This window comes from Wyeomyia smithii, chromosome 3 (genome assembly GCF_029784165.1).
Source record: "Wyeomyia smithii strain HCP4-BCI-WySm-NY-G18 chromosome 3, ASM2978416v1, whole genome shotgun sequence".
Classification (NCBI taxonomy): domain Eukaryota; kingdom Metazoa; phylum Arthropoda; class Insecta; order Diptera; family Culicidae; genus Wyeomyia; species Wyeomyia smithii.
This window is the reverse complement of record NC_073696.1, coordinates 25,484,621-25,512,467: the sequence shown is the minus strand read 5'-3', so window position 1 is coordinate 25,512,467 and position 27,847 is coordinate 25,484,621. Positions and strand designations below refer to the sequence as shown.

The 27,847-nt window shown below is 38.9% G+C and overlaps 3 protein-coding genes across 6 annotated transcripts; 1 reads left to right on the top strand and 2 right to left on the bottom strand.

Moving 5' to 3' along the window:
• Window positions 1-250: 250 nt before the first annotated feature.
• Window positions 251-20,080, bottom strand: LOC129729685 (DNA replication complex GINS protein PSF1-like). 4 transcript variants are annotated; one of them, XM_055688438.1, is made up of 3 exons: window positions 19,887-20,080; window positions 19,768-19,832; window positions 251-782 (listed from the first exon to the last, which is right to left on the bottom strand). In XM_055688438.1, exons 1-3 carry the CDS (start codon window positions 19,956-19,958, stop codon window positions 335-337), a joined length of 585 nt encoding a protein of 194 aa, XP_055544413.1. In that variant the 5' UTR covers window positions 19,959-20,080; the 3' UTR covers window positions 251-334. The 4 variants fall into 4 exon arrangements, with proteins under 4 accessions (XP_055544413.1, XP_055544415.1, XP_055544414.1 ...); XM_055688440.1 differs by lacking the exons at window positions 19,768-19,832; window positions 19,887-20,080 and adding exons at window positions 4,652-4,938; window positions 5,000-5,193; XM_055688439.1 differs by lacking the exons at window positions 19,768-19,832; window positions 19,887-20,080 and adding exons at window positions 4,652-4,935; window positions 5,000-5,193.
• A 3,241-nt stretch (window positions 20,081-23,321) lies between these two features.
• Window positions 23,322-24,281, top strand: LOC129727976 (39S ribosomal protein L4, mitochondrial). Its single transcript, XM_055686305.1, has one exon. The coding sequence runs from the start codon at window positions 23,423-23,425 to the stop codon at window positions 24,239-24,241; it is 819 nt and encodes a 272-aa protein (XP_055542280.1). The 5' UTR covers window positions 23,322-23,422; the 3' UTR covers window positions 24,242-24,281.
• Window positions 24,274-25,255, bottom strand: LOC129727977 (uncharacterized). Its single transcript, XM_055686306.1, has 3 exons — window positions 25,052-25,255; window positions 24,624-24,992; window positions 24,274-24,560 (listed from the first exon to the last, which is right to left on the bottom strand). Exons 1-3 carry the CDS (start codon window positions 25,146-25,148, stop codon window positions 24,391-24,393), a joined length of 636 nt encoding a protein of 211 aa, XP_055542281.1. The 5' UTR covers window positions 25,149-25,255; the 3' UTR covers window positions 24,274-24,390.
• Between the last annotated feature and the right edge of the window lie 2,592 nt (window positions 25,256-27,847).

The window sequence follows — 27,847 nt, the reverse complement described above, 5'->3', positions numbered from 1 at the left end:
TCGTACTTACCCAGCCTAGGCGCCAGGCAATCGAAGCCGAACCTCAACTGGGTAATCAATGCGCAGGAGCTAGCGCAGATGATTTGCTGCGTTCCTTTATGACTTTGGAATTTTTCTCTCTCTCATCTCAATAATTTATTGCCCTTTCCCGGCTTCCCCGAGTCGTAAAGTTCGGAAATTCAGGTCGAAATTTCCGCATATGGTAAGCAGTTGTTTTCCCATAAGAAATCCCCAAGCAAATTACCATTTCAAATAAGCGTATTTATTGTTGTAAATTCATTCAATCCTTTCGTTTGCTTACACAGTCCAACACACCGCCAATAATTGCTTTATATCAAACAATGTGCTGAAGAATTCCCTGGCGAATCAGCGCCTCGCACTGCAGCTTTGGCAGATAGTGCTGACTGTTCTTTTTCAGCAGGACGATTTCCCCGCTTTCCAGCTCGAACTTACCGTAATCGGTCAGACAGCGAACCTCGATGAACAGCGACTTCGGGGGTTTGATATCGTTCGTTAGATTCAGGCCTTGGCCGTCGCCGATCGTCATCATGTAGTTGGCTAAAATCTTCGAATAGCTGTTGAACCACTGGAGCTCCGGTTCGTTCAGGTTGGCCTTGATGTCGGCAGGCAGCGTGGCGCCCAGATGCCAGCGGACCTTCTTCAGCTTTTGGACGCGATTGTACAAGTAGACCATCAGGCAGCGCTTCTGCCGCTGGATCAGCTTGTGCCGGTACATGACCAGCGGAAGGTACTTCCGGTCATCGGTTTGGTTGTAGGATACGCTGCAAAGAAGGATTTATAGTTTAAGAAAAAAATTAGAAAAATACTTTTACATCAATGCTCGATGTTGCGTGTTACTAATTGGGAACCCTGAATTTAAGTGATTCAACATAGCAGCGAATTTCAACTTGTGCCAAATAGGAAAGCGCTAATTAGGAGACGAGAAGAAGCAAACATGAATACTGATTGCTTATCTGGTTAAAAGTAGTACAGTAAAAGTTCCCCTGTTACTCAGCCTCAAAAATTCCCTGGATGTGGTGGAAACTCCTTAAGAATTTCCAATGTGAATCTGTGATTTCCGTTTTTTTCAGGTAATAGACGCGATGATTTTAATTTTTTGTGTAAATATGTGAATAATTTAAATGACTTTCTGCAGCCGTGATGGAAAAATCATTACAAAAAAAGTGTATGAATTACATATCACATAACAGTGAGGTTTAATCGCTGTTTTTAGAAATATTTTTCAGGTTCATTTCTCTTATCTTAAAGAATCACGAAAAATGAAGAGATTTCCTCAGATAAGCACAAATCTTTAAGGGCTATTCCCACTGCTTCCGTTCAGGGACCGGGCCGGGACCGGGCTCGTCCGGGACTTTTCATGCATTCACACTGCGCCGTGCTTGAACCGTGCCCGCGCTGCGCTCTGGCTGAGAAATGTTGGTGTGTATATGTGAAAGAACAGCGTCGCCAAACACAAGCGCTAAGGGCCCGAGCAGCAAAAAGCCTCGGGACTTGGCCTGCGCGGAGCCCCCTGCACCGCGACAAACGTCAGGGGTAACATATAGGGAGATGCTGGAGGCCACGAGCCTTAACAGTTAAAAACTGTTCGAGATGCCATTCTGGACTGCATTGCGGACCAGGAGTCACCGGCCATCAGGCCCAAGTTTAGGAGCTGCCGCCTAAAAAACGGTACCATACAACTTGACTGTGCCGACAACGACACAGTTAGATGGCTGGAGACCACGGCGTCTTCTCTCATACCGTTGGAGGGAGCACACCTAAGTGTCTTTCGCACGAAGGACCTGCCGAAGGCCCTAAAATTTGTAGGGTACTTCCAGAACAGTGTGGACACCACAAATGAGAGAATTCTCCGTCTTCTCCAAAATCAGAACGACGGTTTCTCCACACGTGCATGGCGAGTATGTCATCGCAACGTTACTGGAAAGACTGTCGAATTGATGGTGGAGCTGGACCAACAGTCTGCTAACCTCATAGCGGCACAGAGCTTCCTGCTGAACTACAAGTACGGCAAAGCACGCATGCGGCAGGTTGGCAGAAAGTCCTCAAACACAGGCGCGAAAGGTTCTGGTGCGAAGGCTGGAACGGTACGTTCGGAGACTCCCTCAGGGAGGCTTCGAAGTCGTTGGATATGCTGATGATATAGTCCTTATTGTTCGGGGAAATGTGATGCAACTCTATCTAGTCGTATGCAAACGGCACTTAACACCACCTCTCAGTGGTGCTCAGAAGAAGGGCTGAACATTAACCCCGCTAAAACGGTCATTATACCATTTACCAAGCGAAGAATGCACACAATCATTCCTCCGCTACTGAATGGGGTAAGACTTTGTTTCAGCAATGAGACCAAATATCTTGGAATCATTCTGGATAAGAAGCTGAACTGGACTGCTCACCTAGACTACGCTATCAAGAAGGCAACTTCAGCTATCTGGGCTTGCAGTACACTGTTTGGCAAGACCTGGGGGCTAAAACCACAATTAGCGCTCTGGTCTTACATCACCATTGCTCGGCCACGTATAACCTACGCAGCCCTCGCATGATGGCCTAAAGTAAATGAAAAGACAGCTCAGGCGAAACTTACCAAAGTCCAACGATTGGCCTGTCTCTCAGTTACCAGTGCCCTGCGCACAACACCGACAGCAGCCTTGGAGGCCTTGCTTTGCTTACTTCCTCTACATCTCCATGTGAAGAAGTAAGCAGAGCTTGGCGCACTAAGGCTGCAAAGAAATACAACGATGCTCGAAGGTGACCTAACGGGTCACCTAAGCATCCTAAAGGAGTTTAAGCTGACACCTTTAGTAACAACAGTCTCGGACTGGATGGAAGCGAAGCCAAACATGGACGTTCCATATATAGTGATCGACACAGATCGCTCCATTAGGGACAATGGAGGGCCGAGTCTTCCATCGGGCACAATCCGCTTCTACACGGATGGCTCAAAAATCGGACCCCAGACTGGTTCAGGGATCTACGGACCAGGTATAAAGGCCACTATCTCAATGGGTAAGTGGCCAACCGTCTTTCAGGCGGAGGTATACGCAATATATATCTGTGCTATAACATGTCTACATCGCAAATATAGACATGCGAAAATCGGAATCTTTTCGGACAGTCAAGCGGCACTAAAGGCATTAAAGTCTGCTACATGTGTCTCCAGACTAGTCTGGGAGTGCATCGCAACACTCAGGGAACTCTCCCGCCTCAACAAAGTTATGCTACTTTGGGTACCCGCTCACTGCGGAATCGAGGGAAATGAACATGCCGACAGCCTCGCAAGACAAGGATCTGCTCAGCAATTCATTGGACCGGAACCGTTTTTGGGTACTTCCACATCCGCCATTAAAGGCGAACTAAGTACATGGGAAAAGCTAAAGATAGCATCTCAATGGCAACATGCGCAGGGTTGCAGGCAAGCTAAACAGTTTATCTACCCTAACCCTACGGTTACCAAACAACTACTTAGTTTAACTCGTAGTGAACTACGCATCATCACGGGACTTCTCACTGGACACTGTCCTGCTCTTTATCATTTAAAGAAAATCGGCAAAGTCCTAACCGACAATTGTCGCTTTTGCAACGCTGAACCTGAGAGCTCAGCGCATTTGCTTTGCTTTTGCGGGGCTCTTGATTCATCGAGGTTTAACTTCTTTGGAAATTACCTCTCAACTCCATACCAGGTATGGAGCACCAATCCCAAAACGGTCACAGGTTTCATCAACCATGTAGTTCCGGATTGGGGCACAGGCTTACAACCAACTAGCTCAACTCCATCAATGAGTTCGAGCATCTTGTAATCTGTGTAAAGTAATCGGGACCAGCCACAAAAGACAAACATTCCTGTCGCAGTGGCGCTTTCTACCCAATGCCCTTCAGGCATACAAAAAAAAAAAAGTGAAAGAACGTCTTTCTCTTTTTTTCATACCGCAGCTCACTCCGCGCGAAATATGTCACTACAACATACACGCATCCACCCGAGTGCCTTCCGTGCACTCTCCGGCCAACACAAAGTATCGTCGGCAACGATAGTTTTTCTCTCGCACTGCGGCAGCACGACGACAACTCAACGCTGCCCCGGTCTGGGCACGGCGCGTCGGTGTGAATGTGTTCATAAGAACGCATGCAATCAATCTCAAACGAGCCCGGACGACACGCGGAACAGCCACGGCCCGGTCCCGGAACGGAAGCGGTGGGAATAGCCCTTTAGTCTACTAAAACTATTCAATTGTATTTGCCGTGTCAAATAAATGTTGTGTGAACAAAATAGAAATAATTGCCTTTCATACGGCACTTTAGACTTGATGGTCTTAAATCTGGCTTCAAGGGTCTTCAATGAAAGATTTGCGCTTGTCACACTAGGAAATATAAGGAATGTATGTAGTCCAATGCTGTCCGATCTGCCTGTGGAATAATGTCATACTTTCATAAGCTTATTTTTGGATTTTTTTCTGTTCCTCACAATTCTGATAAACTTGAATGTTTTTGAGTGTGGCAAAAAAATGATGAAAACTATGGAACCACTCATGGAAAATAAAATGGAATCAGTGCTTCATAGCGTTTAACAAGAAGCTGTAAGGCTCTACGAAATCTCTCGCAAATTTCTTTTAGTCAATATCAAGCTTAAAATGCTTACTCTGCAGCGAATAAATTTGCGGTTATGTGGAAGAGTCGCAGCGGCACATCTATTACCATATTGGGAACAGAAATTTCAATTCGAACGCATTATTTTACGACTGCCCGGGTTTCGATTGACGATACAAATATGAACATTTCAAGTCGTTGAAAAGGCATATCGGTAAGCACCATCCTTGTTCATCTTATCCACAATCATTTCTGGAAGAAAGCAGTTCAAATGAACTGCAAGAGCCAAGTCCCAAAACGACAAGAAAAATGACAACAATCATGTCAGTGTCTCATCTGCTGAAAATAAAAAAAAATCATTGTCAAAGAAACAATAAACTTGGAACGAATAGAATAAAACATTGGGCTTGGTATCTGTCTGCTGACTTTCGATGTTTCGTTGCCGCAATCTAAAATAGCAGTCTCAATTGTTGAACTCGGTAATGTAGGTAGTAAGCTCAAGAGCGCACCGCGGACTTTCCACTTATTTATTGTACTTCTATAGATGCCAAAAACACGGATATAATAAAATCCTCAAACCTCTGATTCATGACTTCCAAAAAGTTAGAAGAAGGAGTGACAGTGACAGTTTGTTACGGCACAGAAACCTTCACACTCCGAGCAGTTGTAATTATTTTTTGCGGTGACGCCCTCGCGTTGCATGAGATATTCGGGCTACTTGGACCAATGGCGACATTCTTCTGCAGACAAGAAGGAAAGTAGGGAAAGTAGGTAAAGACGGACACTGCGGGAAATATGGACACTTTTAATATTTCACAAACTAGAATGTATTATGATAGTTGAGTGATGCGAATACCTTCTTTATAGTGTGTTAATGCTTTTGAGTTGCATTATCGGTTTTCAGCAAGCAAACTGTCAAATTTGTAAGTAAAACGAAGAATATTTTCGTGAACGCGCAATTTGATGTAATTTTTATTCCACGGAAAATAGTGAAAATCTCGTGAAACTTACGTGTTTTCATTTGTTCACAATAGTAAAGTGGTTAATTAGTCTTTCCTCGGTTTTCTAGTGAAAATCCAGCAAAATTTCGATGTTCCGATGAAGAGCTACGATCGTTTGAAAAATTTACAACCAGGTCGGGCAAGACGGACACACTATGGTAGGGAAAGATGGACACACGGATTTTCCAAGAATTTTTACATGTAGCATCTGTTGTGAACTACAGATGTTCACAAAGTACACCCGCGAGAGAAACCAGCAGATATTAATCACTTAGCAGTTAGAACAGGCCATATAGGCGGAGAATTTTCGCCTTCATCGAAACCCATCCTCTCAAACTGTTCACGTGATGTATAGATGGATTCTAATAACGTAGAGTCATGGGCGCAACTAAGGAAAATTTCTAGGGGGGGGGGGGCTCGTTTTCATGCATGTAATTTAAAAAACAGAAAAATGAGTTTTAATAAGCTTATTTAATAATGCTTAAAATAGTGTCGTAACAGCAGCAAAAATCACTTCAAGATAGAATCTCCGAAGATGTACTGAATATCTTGAACACAGTGTCAACGCCAACCTCTTTCAGCAACACTGATTTGATATTGAGGAGAGCCAGGTTTGGTGAATGGCTGCGCAGTGCTTTTTAACAGCACACCCGTCCAGTACGGGAATAAAATAGACCCCAGTGTGGTTCAAGGCATAATGCCCTATTCCTACCTCCACGTGTTACCGACTGCGATACGAGCAACCAGGGGAAAACCGGTGAACCGGTGGAAACTTGGTCGTATGCTGACAGGAAAGGGGTAGTTGTTCTCCTTAGAGAGCAGCTTGTCTGAACCCAACAGGCTAGGGGCGGCTCAAACAGCGACTGATCCGGACCGAACGGCTGAACTATGAAATGCGGTGTCTCGCCAGTTACACCTATGGCGGCAGCCCCGTCGCGAGACTAAGCATCGCAGCCCTAGTAAGGCAGCATGCTAAAATAAACATACTACGAAGAATCAAGAATACAAAACGAACCGGAAACAATAGGCAATGACCCAGCCGACGAAATAAGGACGACGATTAGGAGCTCGGTACATGTAACAGTAGATCGTTCAACGCACCGGATGTCGACTGGATTCTGCTGGATCAGCTAGAATCCCGCCACTTCGACATTGTTGCGCTCCAGGAGCTTTGCTTGAAAGGAGAGAAGGTACGGTGGATTTGTGACCGCAAGGCACAGTACCACCAAAGCGGTGGCACAACCAATGAGCTTGGTAGCGGTTTTATAGTGCTGGGCGGGATGCAGAGTCGTGTTATGAAGTGGCAGGCAATCAGTGACAGGTTGTGTTTGTTGAGAATAAAAGGCTGGTTCTACAACTACACTATTCCCAATGTGCACTGCCCTCACGAAGGAAGACCTGATGTAGAGAAAGAAACGTTCTACGCATAGCTGGAGAAACTTTACGATAGCTTCTCGCGTAGAGACATCAAGATCGTCATTGGGGACATGAACGGAAGGAAAGATTTATATAAGCCGGTGATCGGCCCGCACAGCCTGCACACCGTGACGAACAACAACGGCCAGCCATGCACCAACTTCGCAGCTTTCCGCGGGCTGGCAGTTAAAAGTCCCTTTTTTCCTTGACCAACGTATAGCAAAACAATTGACCACGTTCTCATCGACGGCCCGTTCTTTTCAGACATTATATACGCGTACGCACCAATCACAGAGCTGATCGGACATGACCACTTCAATACAAAACAAATACAAAACCCTCATATAACTGGTAGTCCTCTACGGAAGTCCTCTTGGTGTTTTCGAACGAAAGGTGCTGTGGACTATCTACGGTGGAGTACAAACGGACGACGGATAACGGCGCGACAGCGCATGAACCATTAGCTACAAGCGCTGTTTGGAGAGAACCCTATTGCGCACCTGGCGAAAGACAATAGGTTGCGGTGGACCGGTCGAGTCGTAAGGTTGCCGGACTTCTCTTCAGCAAACCCTACCGGCACCAGAAAGAAGGGGCGCAGCGTGCATGATGGCTCGACAGATCGAAAGAGACTTGCAAGTGATGAAACGTCTGGGGAACTGGTGAAACACAGCCCAAAACAGAGTAAAATGGCGACAACTTCTTGAAACAGCACGAGTTACTACAGCTCTTGTCTGACTGGTAAGATGAGTAAGAGTACACCCATGAGTTACATTCTAAAAGGGCGTATGCCTTTTGGCATAGGTTTTATTCGAAGCATTGCCCAGAAACCGTTAGTTGTATAGAAAAACTGTCTGAGAATGAGTTGTAGGGAATTAAAAATGCACCATAAAAAAATATACACTATACAAAAAAATTTTTATTTGACCAAAAAAAATTAAAAATAAACATTAAATTTCGATTTAAAAAATAAGAGTTGACCTTTTTTTATTTTTTTTTTATAGAAACTTGACGTTAATACGCAACTTTTAAAAAAAAGTCCAGGATGAAGAAATGGAAAATATTTTTTTTTATCGTAGATTAATTTTTTTATGAAAATTCTAATTGAAACATTTTTCAAAATATTTGTATTCTGATGATTGAAGATGCAGAGAGTCATTTTGAATCAAAAAGCTCTTGGTAGTAAACATTCTAAAGGCATTGGTTTTCGAGTTATTTTTAATTTAAGCTCGAAAGATTATAATTATTTAGAAAAATACACGTTTTTCTTAATTTGTCCATGGTTCTCCAGCACAAACCATACGTTCATTGGAATGCTTGATCAAAAATATACAATTCATTCTTTGAGAACAAAACGATTGGGCGAACGGTTCTCAAGAAAAGAGTTAAATGTTCTAAGTGATATAAATATATATAAGAATCAAATATTTATTTTCGAGTTTTATTATCTTAGGAACATATTTTTTTATGACATAGATACTTTACAGAACTAGTTTCACCTTATATTTTATATACATCATAAGTAAATGATTCGTCATCTTTTGAAAACAGCTTCGTTTGTATCTTATTTTCTGAAACCGGAACAAAAGAGTAATACTTTTGTGTGGCAGCTATTATTATAGATTATTTGAAAATATTGCTCCATTCTGTTACTCCTTGTTCATATTCTTCATATGATACTCAACTAAATAACATTTTTGATGAATTTTTATTACAATCATACAATTCTTTTATGCTTGTATTTGCATTTCCTGCCATTCGTTTTAATATGCCACCAATTGCATCGCATGGGCCTTTACCATGAGAAGTCGCGAAAAATGCCACTCTGCATCGACGTTATATTTTGTTTCGAACTTGCAAAGTTTTTTCTTCTTTTTATATTGTGAGGCAGCTCCATCAGACATTAATATCGCTTTTTTCAACTCTATTGTTGTTTTCAAAAAACTAATTAATTTGGCAATGAACACCTGAACCGCAACAGTATCATGATGGAGTACATCCGATATTATGATGAAGCTGATATTCTTAAGTGTTCCAGATTCTGAATAGTAAACAACGAAGGGATGAATGGTGACTTGACTATCATTCCAATAACTACACGAATCACAAATTGATAAAGACGTATTAAAATGAGCTTGAATGTTCAATATTTTTAATTTTGCAATAACGTTTTCGTTAAATTTGCGTAAGCTTGATGAGCACCGATGATCAGGAAAGGGTTTACAGCATTTGGGCTTGCTGTATTCCATTTTCACTTTATTCATCTTCACAAAATGCAAACTGTTACTAACACATCTGAAGTAGTGCAATCGTATTTATATACGGAAACAGATATTATAAGTAACCCAGTAGTTATTGGTTGCGTACTTTACAAACAGTTATTTTTAGAAGACAAGTAGGTAGTGTTGCACGACAAACACATCTTTTTAAAAAACATTCGGCAAGGGAGAACGTGTAGGTAGGCTAAGGTTTAGCGCTTGAGTTATTTATCCAATCGTTTTGTTGTCAAAGAATGAATTGTATATTTTTGATCAAGCATTCCAATGAACGTATGGTTTTTGCTGGAGAATCATAGACAAATTAAAACAAACGTGTATTTTCCGAAATATTAATTATTTATTGAGCTTAAATTTAAAATAACTCGAAAACCGATGCCTTTAGAATGTTTACTACCAAGAGCTTTTTGATTTAAAATGACTCTCTGCATCTTTTAAAATCATCAGAATACAAATATTTTGAAAAATGTTTAAATTAGAATTTTCATAAAAAAAATTATCTACCATAAAAAAAATATTTTTCATTTCTCCATCCTGGACTTTTTTTTTTAAAGTTGCGTATTAACGTCAAGTTTTATGGTGCATTTTTAATTCCCTACAACTCATTCTCAGACAGTTTTTCTATACAATCAACGGTTTCTGGGCTACAATGCTTCGAATAAAACCTATGGCAAAAGGCATATGCCCTTTTAGAATGTAACTCATGGGTGTGAAAAATGCTCAGTTTGCTAAGCCAAATACGTGTGCAAAGTTTCATTCAAATCAAAAATGGTCGATATTCGACCATAGGTCATTTCGCGCGATCTTGCTCTGCAGCAGGTTGTTTTCCAATTCACCCTCCAAACCCTCCAACGATAACATAACGTCAATGAGCTATGACATAAATAGAGAGGTGCCCAAAAATACAACGATAAATACTTCGTAATATTGAATATTGCAAATATTTCGCAATATATCAATAGTGTCTTGACCCAAGCTCAAGGTCTAGATTAAATTTTCGGCACACCAAGAACTTTTGTAAATTGCATTGCGCTTGAGATTATGACAACATTAGTTCTACTTTTTGATTCAGATAATAATGGAATTTTTAAGAAAATCAAGCATGAACACCGTTTTGTGAACCTCTTATTGTAAATAGCTCTCAAAAGTAATTGTTTTCGTTTGTTCTACCACAAAAGATCAAAGTGGTCCAAATCGTACAAAACACGAGCAATAAATATAGCGATATGACTATTTACATTTTAATAAGTTAACGAATAGCGAAAGTTCCGCTAATTTGGGTTTAGCGTTTAGCGATTATCGAGCTAAATTGTCCGGTTAGCGGTTTAGCGATTAGCGTCGCTAAATTTTCGGTTAGCGGTGCCCACCACTGGTTTCTACATATAAAGCAATGTGCACAATGAGCGGTTGTGAGTAGCTTCCAAGATCAATATATAAACTTTTACGAAATGATTACATAAACAGTACAGTCAACTACAGAGTAGCTTCAGAGAGAATTTTTCGCGGTGCGCTGCAATTTTAGAAATGAATAATAAGTCGCCAACGAGACACATACTTGTCTCCTCATGTGAGCTTAATTATGCTGAACAACATGAGGTAATTAAGAATGAATTTTAATAAAATTAAGGATCTTAGTGCGTTTAATATGCGGCTCGCTAGCCACGAAATTTTCCAGTGCTATATTCTATTTTGGGATTACCTTATCTACTTGGTATTAAATTATTAAATTGAATATTGGTAACTAGAGATGGATTATTTTGCAAAAATTATCGTTCCGAATTCCTATCAAGAGCGCGGAGATAACGCTTTCTATACATTGGTGGACTGCTTATTTGCAAGAGATTTTTTGAAATTGCTCACGTGAACAGGGCGAAGTCGTGGGGATAAATGCAAGCGAGGGTTTCGAGAATACGGATACGTTAAACAGACCTCACGTCCGTGGCTCAGAATGTTCAAAGTTTTCGTCAGAATAAATCGAACGCCGCCATCCTGAGAGTTGACTGTTACAAAAATCTGCTATCCGACCGAATCACAGAAATAAACAAAATAGGAGTGATGCAACGGTTGCACGTGAGGATGACCAGATACATGATGATTTCCAGCCAACAATTTGGTCCGTATATTACAGTTGTTGCTGAGATATAAGCACCCTTGTACAATCTGATAAAGTTGTATATGACGTTCTATATGAGCCTATAATTACCAACGTGGAGGCAATATACGTACCAAAGTGGTTCGCGCAGTTAAAGATATACAACTTTTCATTTCATTTTTTACAATTCTTTAACAATTACCTTTTTCATAAAATCTGAGGTATGAACAACTCTGTTTCCTGCTTAGTACAATTTTCTAATGCCATAATTTGAGCATACATACAATTCCGTTTCATCCGTATTATGATTCTACTACGATGCTCTACGAACTAAAACGCAGCAGTATGTAACAAGTACTGCGAATAAATTTTGCATTATATACAACCTAAATTTTTCAAATAATAAAAAACATAAAATTGAGTAGCAACAATTCATTTATATTTTTTTTTAATTAGAAGTACGCGTAGAACCATTTACTTACAGTCTTTGGTATGTATTGATTTATTGTGGTTGGGATAGGATGCGGCATTTATCTTTATTATATTTTACAAGGCTGTGTTCACAGCCTCGAACCGTCGACGTTCCGATCACTACTCCTACTCTCTATCCTCAGAGTCATTTTACGATGCTGCGTGTCAACGAATTTTATCTAGAACTGTATGAACCCGTAAATCGTATATAATGGCACTAATTATCTTCAATGTTGACCATAATCTATTTATAGACTCTGATGTAATTATGTAACTCAATATTGCCTCATATACGAAGGAATAATAACATGCGATCTGCATTGACCTTCTTTTTAACTGTTGAGCGAGTCAAGCAATTGCAATCAACAAACATTGAAAAGCCATTCAAGGCGTTGCCCATGTTTTTGTAAAACTCATTTTTTTCGAAGATTTTTCTTTTATAGTTTATAGATGTTTATACCATTTTATATTGACATTTTTATACGGTTTCTGGTTATCTGGGGACTTTACGTAGATCCGCGCGAGTTCCTTCCTTGGAATTCCCAGCAAGTAATATTCATAGAGCGCATGGTATACGGTATTTGGGGATGCATGATTATGACGCACTGTTTGTATAACCGTACTAAACATTGCTGCTTCAAATATGGGATTTCCGGCAAATATCAAAAATTGAAAAATGAAATTATAGCGCCCTTCTAAAGAAACTGCACTGTTTTGTTTTGAATGTCAAAACATGATGACGTCAGAACCATGGGTGATAATAAAGTCGGAAGAAAGATTTAGTGCTGGCGCCACAATATTGAAAGTTATTGTTTCATTTATAAAGGGTGGTCTTTTAAGAATTTGGTTTTTCTTTAAAAAAAACGCATAAAAATTACAAAACTGTATGAAATCTTTATTTGAGCCGATAAATTGGTTTATGCTATTTACTTTTTAAAGATAATTTCATTCAAATGTTGGCCACGGCTACATTTTAAATTATCCATACGAAAAGTCCAATTTTGGTCACTTTTTCGAGCATTTCGGCTGGTATCTCGCGAATAACGCGTGTAATGTTGTCTTCCAAGGCTTTGGCTTATTCGCATAGACGAGATACTTAACGTAGTCCCACATAAAATATTTTAGCGGTGTTAAATCGCATGATCTAGGCGGCCAATTCACTGGTCCATTTCGGGAGATGAATTGCTCACCGAACTCATTCCGCAGTATGTCCATTGATTCGCGCGATGTGTGGCACGTTGCTCCGTCTTGCTGAAACCACATGTCAACAAGACCCAGCTCTTCCATTTCCGGTAGACAAAAATCAGAAATCATCGCGCGATAGCGAGCGCCATTAACCGTAACGTTGCGATTTTGATGATCTTTGAAGAAGTACGGATCAATGATGCCTCCAGCGTGTAAACCGCACCAAACCGTTTGCTTTTTAACATACCCATTTAACCAGAGATGAGCTGCGTCACTGAACACAATTTTTCGGTAAAAAAGTGGATTTTCGGCAAATTGTTCTAAGGCCCATTCACCAGAAATTCGACGCTGCGGCAAGTCGTTCGGCTTCAATTCTTGTACGAGATGTATTGTGTAAGGCTTTACACCAAGATCCCTTCGTAAAATCTTCCATGGAGTCGAATAACACAAGCCCAATTGCTGCGAACAGCGTCGAACTGACATTTCACGGTCTTCCACTACACTGGCTGATACGGCAGCAATATTTTCTTCTGCACGCACTCTATGTATACGTGTTGGTGGGTTTATGTCCAACAGAGTAAAACTGGAAATTTCGTCACAATAGCTTGAATAGCTTGCTCAGTAGGTCGATTATGACGACCATAAAATGGTCGTAATGCGCGAAAAACATTTTTCACAGAGGACAAATTTTGATAATAAAATTCGATTATTTGTAAGCGTTGTTCAGGCGTAAGTCTGTTTTTGGTGAAATTGCAAACCAAACTGAGTATATTAGACCTTGACAGCTGTCAGAATTCCCACGTGAACTGTCAAATCTGAATACACGAAAAACCAAATAGCAAAAACATCACCTTTTATGTCTTTAGGTGCTGAAACCAAAACTTACATATTTGGAGTCGGTATGCAATAAACCCAGTGTTGACGGAAAGGAAAACAAAGGAGGTGTTGATTTGGATGATTTCAGTTATAATGTATTGGAATGGACTTACTTCTGAATGGAACGTTGATTGGATAAACCCTTCTCCAACAAACCGGAAATGATATCTTACTGGAGCGTTGAACTTGACGTTGATTGGATAAACCCTTCTCCAATAAATCGAAAATGATATCTTACTGGAGCGGCGGCAATTAGATTTGGCGGAAATTGTGGCCAGCTGGCGTTTAGCACATAAAACGAAACTTCACGAGAAGAATCTACAAAAGTACTCGCGTATAATTGTGTTACTGTTCAAAAACCGAGAAACAGGTAATTTTAGTGCAATATTGTGAAAAGGCATACACAGGAAGAAATATCATGTGTTTGTAAATATTGTAAAAACATGATATGTGCAATGTCATCGGAACTGCAGTTAACTAAACATTAACATAGTGTTTATAAAGACTACTACTTTTTGAAATTACTTTATGAATTAATTACATTTGTTTTGTCTTATGACTTACATTTTGAGTTTTGTTTTTAGCTCTCTGAATAGGTAAACTTAAGCCTGTTAATACTCGTGCAATTCAAACATATTAATTCATTCAGTAGTGTGAACGGCTACATCAAAGAATGTTGGGAATGTTGGACTCGACGTTCAGGCTAAAGTTAAAGTTATATTAGATTCGACATCAACTTGCTGTTAAATGTATTGAGCGTTCGGCCAATGCAAAAAAAAGCCGCTGAATTCAAATATTGCAAATCCTTGCAGAATTCAGTTTTCCGCGCATAACAAACGAAACGACGACCAACAGAGCTTCATAATCTGAGTAAATGCGTCGGGATAAGCTTACATTTACTAAAGGCTGAACCGTTTTGACTGGTAATAACTGATTGACTAGTAATATTTGAAATTTACCTAGCAAAATGTTTATTATTTCACGGAGACTGCTAAACATAGAGTGCCCTTAACTACATTCGAGCGAATCATGAATGTATAATTTATAATTGATTGCTACGGAATATGATTACTGTTTTTTTGTTTTTCTAAATGCTTTTTCACTTCGCACGCAAACAAACTATCTGAGTGGTGTAGACAGAAATAATATGAAAGTTACCGGAATTGAATTCTTATGTCCATTCGAAACTATACCATCTTTCAATGTAATTCATGCACGATTTCGGAGAGAGTATTTCACCTTACGTTGTCACTGGTGCTATCCAAAATTTTGGAGAATAAAGGTTTAGAAGTGTTTTTGCTGGATATCGTTGATAGAAGAAAAAAGTTTATTCGATTACGGCATGTATAGAATTGGAAATATCGCAGAAGATATAACACAAAGTAATCTAACTGATAAGTGTTTAAAAATGTCGTCGTCTGAAATATTCACATTTGTTAAACTATTACCGTTAATGATAGAATTTTACCGTTAATGATGACGTTTTGATCTTTTTAAACTTCCGAGCTTCATAGCCTTTCAAGCCAAAAATGCATTTTTGGTTCACTATTCTGCTATAGTTAGAAACCGTTCATTGCAAAACACCAATGGAATGCGTGGAAAAAGCAAAATTAGGAACTTAAAAACAAAATTTTCAGGTCAACTTCAACAGAAAAAATCCATGCAAATCTATAATGGTTAAAGAAATTTACAAATGCTCAAATAACTCTTTCATTATTTATCGAGAACATGATTTTTTTAAAGAAACCAGTTATAAAATATGTGAGTCAACTGAAAAATATCAAATATTGATACTCTTAAAATTAAAGAATGCCAACAATCCGTATTCGGTAGTTACAATAATGAAAAAATTAGTCAAAAAACATGTTTTAGTATAGAGGATTATTTTGTTAACGTGAATAGTAATGCAATAATAAAAGAGAGAGAGAGTGTATGTGATCGTTTAACGCATAATTATTGAAGAATTTTGAAAGAAACTGCAGTGCTATTTGGTAACAGTGGAAGAAATCAACCGACATTTCTATGTGATGTCACTGCCTTTATAGCTTGGTTTTCCCCAAACATATCATATATTAGAACCTGTTTGTTTTGAATAAAAAACAATCAGTTTAAAATAATGTGTAAATTCAAACATGTAAAAAGAGCCCATGTGCCATATGTGAACAAGCCAGTGGGCTTTTTTCATATGTATATGTATATGTCATGTGTATGTAATATATTTTATCACTTTAAATTTGTTACTTTTTTGTCTAATGCGCGGTCTTAAGACACAAAAAGTAATAAAATGTTGCTCAAAAGTAACAAAATGTTCTCTATTTGTGTTGGGTGTACAAATCGTGATCTGAAGAAGGGCTATATAAGAAAGGCACACAGTAAAAACTGTGAATTATTTCATTAATTTATTAATGAACAATACTCAACTATGCCATAGCCCTTATAAACTCCTGTCCTTTTTCGCAGACTGCCTTAAGCTAGTTCAATGATTTGAAATTTTTAATGTTATCTTAATATCATCTCAAATCAACATGCAACAAACCAATATGAGTTTGAAAAATAGTCAACATCGATTTTAATAAAAATCTTAAATTTATTGTGGAGAGCTGATAATAACTAAATGACTAAATCTCAAACGTAGGTATCCAGCTTTTTACGCGCCATAATGGCGGACGCTATCCTGTATTTTAATTATACTACTCGATATCGGTAGATATATTTTGATATTTATCGTTTATCTGTCAATTGGCCAACGATAGAATAACGTCAATGAGCTATAATATAAATAGAGGGGTGCCCAAAAATGCAACGATAAATACTTCGTAATATTAAATATTGGAAATATTTCGCAATAAACAAGTTGGGTCTCCTCCCAAGTGTCCCCAAGCTAACTTGCTGGATTTCATCGTGATTTGCTTTGATATATTTCAAAAGATTTTGATTTCGCTTTGAAATATTTGCAAGCAGTGCAAATGCAACAGTAAATCATTGCAGATTCCATTGCCATTGGGGCGCATAAAGTGTCGAAAAAGAATGTGATTAACCCTCTCTCTACCATGGTTACTCTAGAGCGCTACAGGTTTGGATGCTAAATATTTTCAAAATACTGATCAATTCTACTAAAACAGCATAAATATATTCCTGAACAACATACTGATTGTTAAAGAATGTATTCATGCATTTTGATGAGCATTGGTAAATATTGCGAAAGGCTTGTTGCATCCAAACCTGGGGGTGCTCTAGAGTAACCATGATAAAGAGAGGGTCACAGGAGAAATTATTAACCTGCTTGGATAAATTAGTTTCGGAATCACTCTGCAGATTGTCTTTGCTGTCCACATTTTACTTCAAATTATTTGGAATGGTTTATCGTGAGAAGTGAGATACGATTATCGATACGAGTGCTTGGGAAGGTTTTTTTTTGTGTTTTAGCTAACATGCTGTTGATACCACAAAAGATCAAAAGAATGGTCGCAGTCGTCCAAATCTTACAAAAAACTAGGAGAAAGGCCAACCATGCCGTTTAATCAAAATGGCAATTTCTTTCGAAGAAAAGGGAAATTCCAAATGCAGAAAACAAACAAAATTGTTAAAGAACTTGCTAATGAAACAAAATTCTTATTTCTGGCATCTCTGCATAATTGCTGCATTTGCGTGTGCTTGTCTATATCGCATACAGTGTCTATAACTTGCATTGAATCTTGAAAAGCAACGAAATGTCGCATCGTAAGTTCCTAACTCCTAAAAGTTTTGCTGTCGCAATTTACCGTCGAAAACCTGGCTCCCGTTATCAAGACCGCGAAAGAGAATACTGTGATGAAGATCACTTTTGGCCAGTGCGATTAATAGCCTTTCCGGCCTTCAGAGCCGGTGCAGCGCGTATTTTGCTAGAAAAAGAGCGCAAGACAAAATCTAGTGGAATAGGACGTGGAACAATTCTGGAGGCGCCTCCCATTACAATAGTAGGCGCTGTTGGTTATATCAACACTGCCAGTGGACCACGTGCTTTGTGCGCCGTCTGGGCTCAGCATCTATCGGAAGAATGCCAACGACGTTTTTACAAAAAGTGTCATACGAACGAAGAGCAAATTTTGTTGGAAAAACCTCGAAAATGGTCTAATGCGAATGCGGATACAAATAATTTTGAAAATATGATCCGATACTGTCAATTTGTCCGTGTTATGGCTCATTCGCAGATTCGTTTGAATGAACAAGGTAAAAAACGGGTTCATGTCATGGCCATTTACCTTCATGGCGGAACGATGGAGCATAAGGCATATTGGGTCTCACAGCATATGGGGAAGTCAATTTCGTTTTCAAAGGTTTTTAGTCGGAAGGATATGGTTCAATGTGTAACGTATACCAAACGTAAACATTCTAGTACAGCAGTTACCCGTTGGAAGACTCAGATTGAACCTCGCGTAACGCATATTGGGAAGCGCAGAGTAGCGTGTATTGGAGCCTGGTATCCATCTCGATGTCGTATTCAAAGCAGCAAGAAAATCTTTCGTATTGGAGTTGGAATTCACCGAAACGAAATCGAGGACATTACCGCAACCAGATTCGATAGGGAAAATAATGATTCTCTAATAATAAAGCACGGTTGCCACGGTGCTAATGGTCGGCTCGTCACACTACACAATGCGAAATTCGTAACTACTGAGTACCCTACAATGGTGATGGGAAGTTGTGGTTTGACGTTATCTTATGATAAGCTCGCTCCCGATGATAATGGAGATGTTAAGCAGAATCATTTTCGCTAGAAAAGACTTACGACGAAACAATTGTTGAATCATTGTTGTTTCTGGGTTTACTACTAATAACGTTTTTAATTCCTTGTTGTTTTGCCAAGTTCCTTTTCAGATTCATTATGTTACTTCATAATATTTCACGAGAAAATACTACAAAACTAGCATATAAAATAAAACTATCACAGGTTATTTGTTGCTTTTTCTAATATATATGTTATTTACTTTTTCTGTGAAGAAAGCCCCTTATCTGAATTACGCAATGTATTAGTTAGTTTTAAGGTATCGATTAGGATCGGATATGGAGCCATTCTGGAAACGCGCGTACCTACCAGGCAACGAAAAATAGCGTTTATTGGCGCCTGGCATCCATCACGATGTCGTATTCAGAACAGCGAGGAGGTCTTACGTATTGGAGTTGGAATACAACACCGAAAAGGAACCGAGGACATAACCGCAACCAGATTTGATTCGGAAAATGAGTTCAATAATGACTCGCTAATGAATTAAGCATGGTTGCCACGGGGCTAAGCTTTGTGCCGTTACACTACATAAAACGCAGCTACTACAATCCGAATATTTTATACTGGAGATGGACAACTGTCGTTTAAGTCGTCATTTGATATACTTTCTCATAGAAGTACAGGACTTCTTAGGTAGAATCGTTTTCGCTAGAACGTTCTGCGTTTGTTTTTGATGAATACTCTGAATGTAGAAATTCTACAAGACAAGACTTGTAACAAACGAACAAAAAATAAACTTTTGTTTATAATTGACAACAAATATCACGTTTTTCTATATAAAGATACCCAATTTACTACTATTACCAAACAACGGAGTTTGAGCCTTCAGCTAAACTAGCGAACCTATACATTAGAGAAATGACAAGACACTCACCGTTAAGGCAACTGTCAACATCAAAACGGGCGAGTTGTATCATTTTGCATTGCCGTTATCCGTTTTGGTGTTGACAGTTGCCTTAACGGTGAGTGTCTTGTCATTTCTCTAATGTATAGGTTCGCTAAGCTAAACTGAGCGAGGGTTTAGTAACGAAATAATTAACTCCCTTTACCATGACTTGTTTAGTATAAAGTAATGATGAAAGAACTTACGCGAAGCTATAATTCTCCTGGTAAATTTGGTTTATATCTTCCAGAACGGATCTTACACCATCATCCTAAAAGTAAGCAGAGCATAAGTGTATGGATTATTCGTGAACCAATAAACCTACGTTAAACGGAGGGATAGTTTCAGTTGTCCTCGTCAACTCTCGCACCAACTCGAAAGCCTTATCGGCCGACATATCGGCAACGTAAGATTGTTCCTAAGCACGAAGTTATCCTTAGCCGAAATATTCCTTACTGGTGGCAACAAAAAATAAAAAAAAAATTATCTCGTTTGTTTACATATGTTGGCGCGCTTTGCTTCATCTCATGAGCAAACTTGTTGAGCTTCCACTGTTTTCGTTTATAAATCGACACGCAATCGAAAGCTTTAAACAAAATGTAGCTGGCGCTGTAGTAACAGTTATAATTTTTGTCAGCGTAGCAGCATTGAAATGTAAAAATGTTACAAATGTTAAAATGATAAAATTATTGAAAATGTGAAAAATATTACAAATGTAAAAATTGTTTAAACATTCACAAATATTAGAAACGTTACGAATATTACAAATGTTACAAATATTCGAAATTTCACAAATGGTACAAGTATTAAAAATATTTGAAATGTTATGAAAGCTAAAAAAAAGTTAAAAATGTCAAAAATATTTAAAAAATTGAAAATGTTCAAAACATTAAAAATGTTCAAAATATTAAATATGTTCAATATCTTCAAAATGTCAAAAATGTTAGAAATATTTGAAATGTTAAACATGATAAACATGTTAAAAATGCAGAAAATGTTGAAATTGTTAAATATGATAATTTTTTTAAAAATATTGGAAATATTAAAAATTTAACAATGTCAAAATTCTTAAAAATATCAAAATTTGTAAATTTGTAAAAATGTTAAAAATGTTGGAAATATTAACAAGGTCATATGTTGAAAATGATGACAATCCTATAAAATGTCATGAGTGATGATAATGTTGAAAATCTTAAAAATATTGAAAGTTTTCAAAATGGCACACGGAAAACGAAAAGTACCAATTTTCATATCGATTTACTCAACGGGGTCGTTCCGTGCAGGAAGCCAATTCTGATCAGTTGTAGATTTATTCAATAATAGGTATATATCACTAGAGCAGTAATACGTGGGGTTTCCATTTAATTTATTCAATTGAATTAATATTAGTTGAATATAGCGGATAGTTGAAAAATACTGTATAAAATCTATCTCAAAAATTACTCAAATATCTGCGACTTTCACGAAATCAATTTCATCACTCAGGTTATGAATTTTTCAACCAGTTTGATTTTTCAACCAATGTTGGGTTCAAACCACTCAATTTTGGCTTTTAAATAAAACACCACCTTTGAGTAAAAGCATGTTTAAAATCAATAAATTAAGATGAAATGACTCAGCGATAGCATTGCAAAACTACCCAACAGGTATGTTGTAAAGGGCTTACATCATTTCAGGTAGTTTGTACCTTTTAGATTTAGTTTTCCGTATAAAACATATTGAAAATGTCGAAAAATATCAAATATGTTAGAAATGTTAAATAAGTTGAAAATGTTAAAAATCTTAAATTATTAACTTTTTTTGAAATGATAACAATTTGAAAAGCATCACCAACGTCAAAATCATCAACATTTCGAGAATATTTTAGAATATCGTGGGATCTGTATATAGATGTTAGTTTCAATATTGTTTAAACTCAGTTTTAATGGTTTTAATTCTTCTTATATCTTCATTGTTTTAAATAAGGCAATCCACGAATGACTATTTTTTTGCTTGTACGTATGTTATTGTTGCTGTTTTTCAAGCTGCAAAACCAAAACAGAAATCTTTTAATGTCGACAATAATATAAAAAGTGATTTTTTATTGTTGTATTTAGGATTGGCACTCGCAATACTAGCTACCGATCGGATAACATTTGTTTTTCATGCTTCTGGATCCGGATTGCATCCAAGTTGAGACCGATCGAACATACACACCAAAATTTGAAAAGAATTTTCAGCGAAAAATAATACTGAAAAAAATCAGTAATAATACTCTTGCTGATTGTCAGCATTCAGAATTCTGTTTGCCGGGAATCAGCGAATTGCTGGTAATTGCTGAATTTCTGGCAACTCCATCCGTCAAGCTGCTAGAACAATCACCATTTTGTGCGTGAAAAGGTTACGAAACTATAGAAAAATAAAAACGAGCTTATAAGCGTAAGTATTATGGACACAGAGAACAGACATTCATGTTCATATAAAGAAATTTGAAAATCGTGTGTAAAAATTTGAATTAAAACACGTTAATACACTAACGACATCTGTCTTGTGGTGCCCCAGTTGCACTGCATAAATATTACCGTATCGATATTTTATCGATATCAGTGCTTGGTTTGTCAGTGACAAGAGCGCCACACAGCGGGGGCATTACCACTTACTGGTAAATGACGGTTGCAAGTTTTTACACATCTTTTGAAAATAAGATGAACGTCTGTTCTCTGTGTTATGGATGTGGAATTTAAAAAAGCATTGCATGCGCTTAAATAGAAAAATTTTTTGATAAGGAGTAAATGTTTAATAAGTTAATTTTCTGTCTTTTCTAGGAATTGGGAATAATGAGCAACATACTGTTATGTTGTTTCTGCTACCAATTAGTGGAAGGTTATGTCGATGGGCTACGAAGACATTTGAATTTTCATACTAATAATTCAGATTTAAAGTCAGATAACTTTAAAATAAATATTTGCAATGTAAAACATTTGTTTTAATAAAATAACAAAAAACGAAAAAACCTTCTGGTATATGTTTTCTAACTTTTGCTGAGATACATCAGCAAATTAATGTCAAATGCTGAACATGCAGCAATTCTATTCAAACAACTGATTTTCAGCAAAATGGTGTCCAAAATTTGACGTTTCGAATTGCTGATCGTTTCAGCGAGAAAGATTGCTGATTTCATAGCTGATTTTTCAGCATGTAGAATATCAGCAAAATTTTGCTGGTTTCCAGCAATGAAAATTTAGTGTATACATAGAGCTGTCATAAGTTGAAAATAGGGGTGGGCGAAACGGCTCTTTTGCAAGAGCGGCTCTGAACCGCTCACTCACGGTTCTGAACTGACTCATATGAACGGCTCATGGTTCACAATGATTCACGAACGTTGGCAGTTCGTGTTGTCTCGGTAAAATTCGGGTTCGCGCGAACCAAACAGTTTTGGTGCGCTCAAAGAACCGTGGTTCTTTTTCGTGAGCCGTTCGTTCTTTCGCTCTTTTTTAAGAACCGGTTCATATGAATGGCTCGTGAGCCGTTCGCCCATCCCTAGTTGAAAACAGACTGAAATCAGCTGATCGCAACTGTCTCATGGATTGCCTTATTACAAAGATCCTGCATATCATTGGCGTTTGTGAGGCACAAGCTCCTCTAGCCATAATAAACTTCAAAATCCAACAACAAAGATCCTGCACCATTGCCACCTATGTTTCGAGCGGAGTTTTGATTTGCCAATTTTTCGTGGTTCGATTCGAAGAAGGTGTTGTTCAAGCTTTGAGACAAATCTGACGTTTCTGACATTCCGTTCGATCTCCGGCATGTGTTTACAGTAAAATCGCTAATTTTATTCGACCGAATCGCGTAACATTTTGTTTCTATTTCACCCACAAAATGTTGCGGTTACTAGGACAAAACTTCGCCAAGGTTTTGAGCCCACCTGTGCAGCAGATCGGCTGCCTTTCGACGCAACCGCAACCGCTGCAGCCACTAGCAGTAAGTCCATTGCGTGTTCCGCGCTCGGTTTGGATCGAAAATCTCGACACCATTGAGGAACAAAAGCTAGGAATCGCGGAACTAAGCTGCGAAGTTTTCGGAGCTACCCCACGAATCGATATCGTTCATCAGAACGTCCACTGGCAGCGGATGTACCGATTCGTTAGTTTTTCACACTCAAAAACACGTAACGAAGTGCGAGGAGGAGGTCGCAAACCGTGGGCTCAGAAGGGTTTGGGTCGAGCCCGACACGGTTCAATTCGGTCACCGCTGTGGCGGGGCGGTGGCATTGCGCACGGACCACGCTCACCAACGACACACTTTTACATGCTGCCGTTCTTTACCCGTGTGTTGGGTTTGGTTTCGACACTGTCCATTAAACTTGCCCAAGATGATTTACACATCGTGAAAGATTTGGAAATTCCCACTGATGATCCGCAGTACCTGCGGGATTTGGTACAAGAACGTGTATGGGGACCTTCGGTGCTGTTCATCGATAGCAGTGACATCATGCCACGAAACATTACTGCCGGGGTGGACGCTATTGATCACATCAATCTTATGCCGGTTTACGGCCTGAATGTCTACTCGATGCTAAAACACAACACCTTAGTGCTAACGGAAAGCGCTGCAAGGGACATTGAAACCAAGTTAAGCGAACAGTTGCATCGAAATGATTCTCGCGCTTTAATGAAGAAATTTTTAGTGGACCGGTAAACGGTAAAGTAACAAAGGTAGTAAAATTTCTTAAATGGAATGTATTTTTACTTGTCAGTCTAGAGCTAAAGAGAAAACATATCAGCCTTGTAAATTGAAACTAATTCTGGGACGGAACATTCGCATTGATAATCTGTCGATTACAATCGTCACTTTTCGGCAAGCAATTTAGTTCGCACTTGCCACCTCAGATCCGAGTGGCTGTTCTCTCCAGGAAGCTGATTTCGGAAGCGCGCCCACTCTTTCTGATAAGCGTGGTACAGAGAAACCGGATCATTTTTGCGGTTTCTAGAAGCACTAGTACTTCTCGGTCGAATCCCTAGAAAAACAATTGAAATTTTTAAACTAAATGTTTTTGTCGGGTATAAAGGCCAACACTTACACATTTTACTTGCAGCGGTATTTTTCTCTTCCTGTTGCTTGCGACCTTTCCGACCCTGTTGGTGCTGCTGTTGCTGATGGTTTTCCTTATCGTCTCGAGGAAGCTGTCCCTGTGGGTTAGCAGCGGTTGACTCGAACTCTGTTCTGTGCGATGAAGAGGCAGTTGTTGCAGATTGCCTTCTGGGGTTGGTTTCATGCTGGCGCTTTTGTTTCAATCTTTTGCTGGCGATTTTGGCATCGTAGCTAATTGTCGTTGATGTATGTAATCGTTGAAAAGGGTTCATTTGGGGGACCGTTTGCTGCCAGGTGCCATGATCAGCTGGAAAATTGCTGCCTATTTGGTTGTCGTATTTGATTAGCTTGCGTAGATCTGTAACGGTCAAATGAACAAGTTATTATAGTAGCATGTACAGTCCTCACGATACTAACCTTTTTGAAATTCTTTCAACTGCTCGGGTGTAATGTTTCGGTAGCCAAGTTGATTCAAGTGGCTAAGGATTTCTCGCGCATCTAGAGGGATTGCCATTTTCACAAAAAATACTTACATAGCAGAAAAAGTTATTCGATTCGGACTGTTTATTTGCGAATTCGCGACGGTTTAAAGTTTGACATTATTGGCACCTGACAGCAGCATGAAATTAACTAAAAAGAAGGTATGCTATAAGCTTCTGAAAGTGATATCCATGATTCGTTTGAAAAGCAGGTGGCGTTTCAAATATTTGAAATAAGGAGGTTTTAACTTAAAAGATATACCTGCTTTTTCTTATACTAATTGATGACCGACCTTTCAGTAGGCACTACGTAATTTTTCTTAGATCTCTGCAAGTTTTCTTTGATTTTTGAATTGAAAAATTTCATTTCTTTAAATTATCACATGTGCAGGTAGTGCACAAAGTGACATTTCTGCTGCCGGCTTTCGGAAAATATAACCCTGGTTCACGTGTCATAACAGGGATGCCAAATGTGACGACAGGTCTTTATTTCGAGGACATTATAGCTCGTGTGAATTAGTGGAAGCCTCTTAGTCGGTTGAATAACCGCACCCGATTTGATGTGTTCACTGGAATGTCGCTAACTTTCAGTGGGGATCGTGTTTAAAGATTTCTTATTGTTTTTATGGTGTGTGAAGACATTTGAAAAATGACGTGGCATCTCTGTGTCATGATTTTTTCACGGCAGGGTTTGTCTTAAAATCACTTACAGCTGTTAAAATTCTATGTTGATTTTTTTTCAATAGTACTGCTGATTGAATTAAAAAAAGCCAATGGAATATGCATTTCTTCGACATTTCTTATCAAAAAAATATACACGGTAAGAAAAGAAAACCCATTAATGGGTACATTTTCAACCATTTCGCCAAAAAGTGAGCCAACCCATTTAATGGGTAAACTCGATTTACCCATTAACGGGTATACCAATCAAACGTCAAAAACTGGGTACAACTTCACTTTTTTTGAGAAATGGATATTCTCAAGAAAATGGATGAAATTTTACCCATTATTAAATAAAACCTGCATCCATGCCAAAACGGAAATTTTGTGATTATCACTCAACATTTGTGTGGGCGTTGTATATATCCCCCTCGATATCGCAGACAACGCATCTGTGATGCAAAATCATATCGACTCAGTGCTTGCTGTCACGGACTCACTTCAAACGCATACTACTCACCTTCTATTCGGTGATTATTATCAACCAGGCCTTGTTTGGAAAGCTAGCCACTCTGGTCGCGTCTTTGCAGATCCTTCTGATTCGAATTTTAATAGTTCCAGTGTTGTACTATTGGATATTGGATGGACTCAACATGTCTCAAATAAGCAGAGTTAAAACACTCGAAATCGCACCCTTGATCTCGTTTTCGTCAACGATGAATCCGTTGTGAACTGCAATATTGCCGAAGCATGCGACCCATTAGTTGGCATTGATGCTCATCACCCACCAGTCTCTGTCTCATTAGCTTGCACGCAGCCAGTTTGCTTTGAAGAGTTGTCTGAAACTAAGCAATACAACTTCTCTAAAACCGATTTTGATGGACTTCAGAGGGCTCTACTTGCAATCGATTGGGAAACTTTGCTAAGCCGCGCACCTGACGTCAATAGTTTAGTTGACATATTTTCGCACACGCTCAAACAGCAATTTTGTAATTTTGTACCGGCATCACGCCCCCGGCGAAAGCCTGTTTGGTCTAATCGACATCTTCGTGAGCTAAGACGACTAAGGGCAGGGGCACTTCGGAGATACGTCAAACGACGAAACGCAATGACTAAACTTTCGTTTACTACTGCAAGCAAAAATTATAAAATCTACAATCGTTTCCTTCATTCTCAGTATGTACTACGCACCCAATCTGAGCTCAAACGAAGCCCAAAACGCTTCTGGTCATTTATAAACAGTAATAGAAAAGAAAGTGGGCTTCCTACCAGTATGTTTCTTGGGAATGAAAACGCGGAAACGCTTGATGGTATTTGTTCTTTATTCAAGAAACACTTTTCAAGCGTATTCAGTTCCACTACTGCAAATACATCTCAAATGGAGAATGCACTGCACGACGTTCCTCATAACGTGGTAAACCTGAGTAGCTTATGTTTTACTGATGAAGATGTACTGAAAGCCACCACAAAATTGAAACCTTCAACTTCCACTGGACCTGACGGTATCCCAGCCATTATTCTGAAAAAATGTGCCATCGCGCTCTGTGTACCGTTGAGGATGATATTCAACAATTCGCTTTCGCAAGCGGTATTTCCTGACTGCTGGAAGAAGTCTGTTATGTTCCCGGTTTATAAAAAAGTAGGAGGGTGGTATTCAAGACACGACCGCATGACGTTGACTACCGTATTCTTAAAAAAAAAAAAAATATTCCATTGAAGCAAATAGTAGAGGGAATTGCAACGCTTCTTTTACAAAACTTCTGTAACAAAATTTCGTGGCTCCAAAAGGTACCAGTTTCCGATTATTCTCGTCCAGAATTCCAGCCATTTTAGTATTTTGCAGTAGCCATTTATTACTAACAGCCACCAGCATAACGAGTAAAACCGGCACGAGATGACCGGTACTCTTGTCTTTCCTCCTTTCAGCTGCTATCACCTAGCATCCGCATGTCGCTGGTGCAGTTTTGGAATCAAAATGATGGGGCGCCGGCCGCTGTCGTAAAATTAACACCAACAAACAGATGCATATTAGCAAGGTTTTATCCGCTAGCAGCAGCATTTTGTAATAAAACAG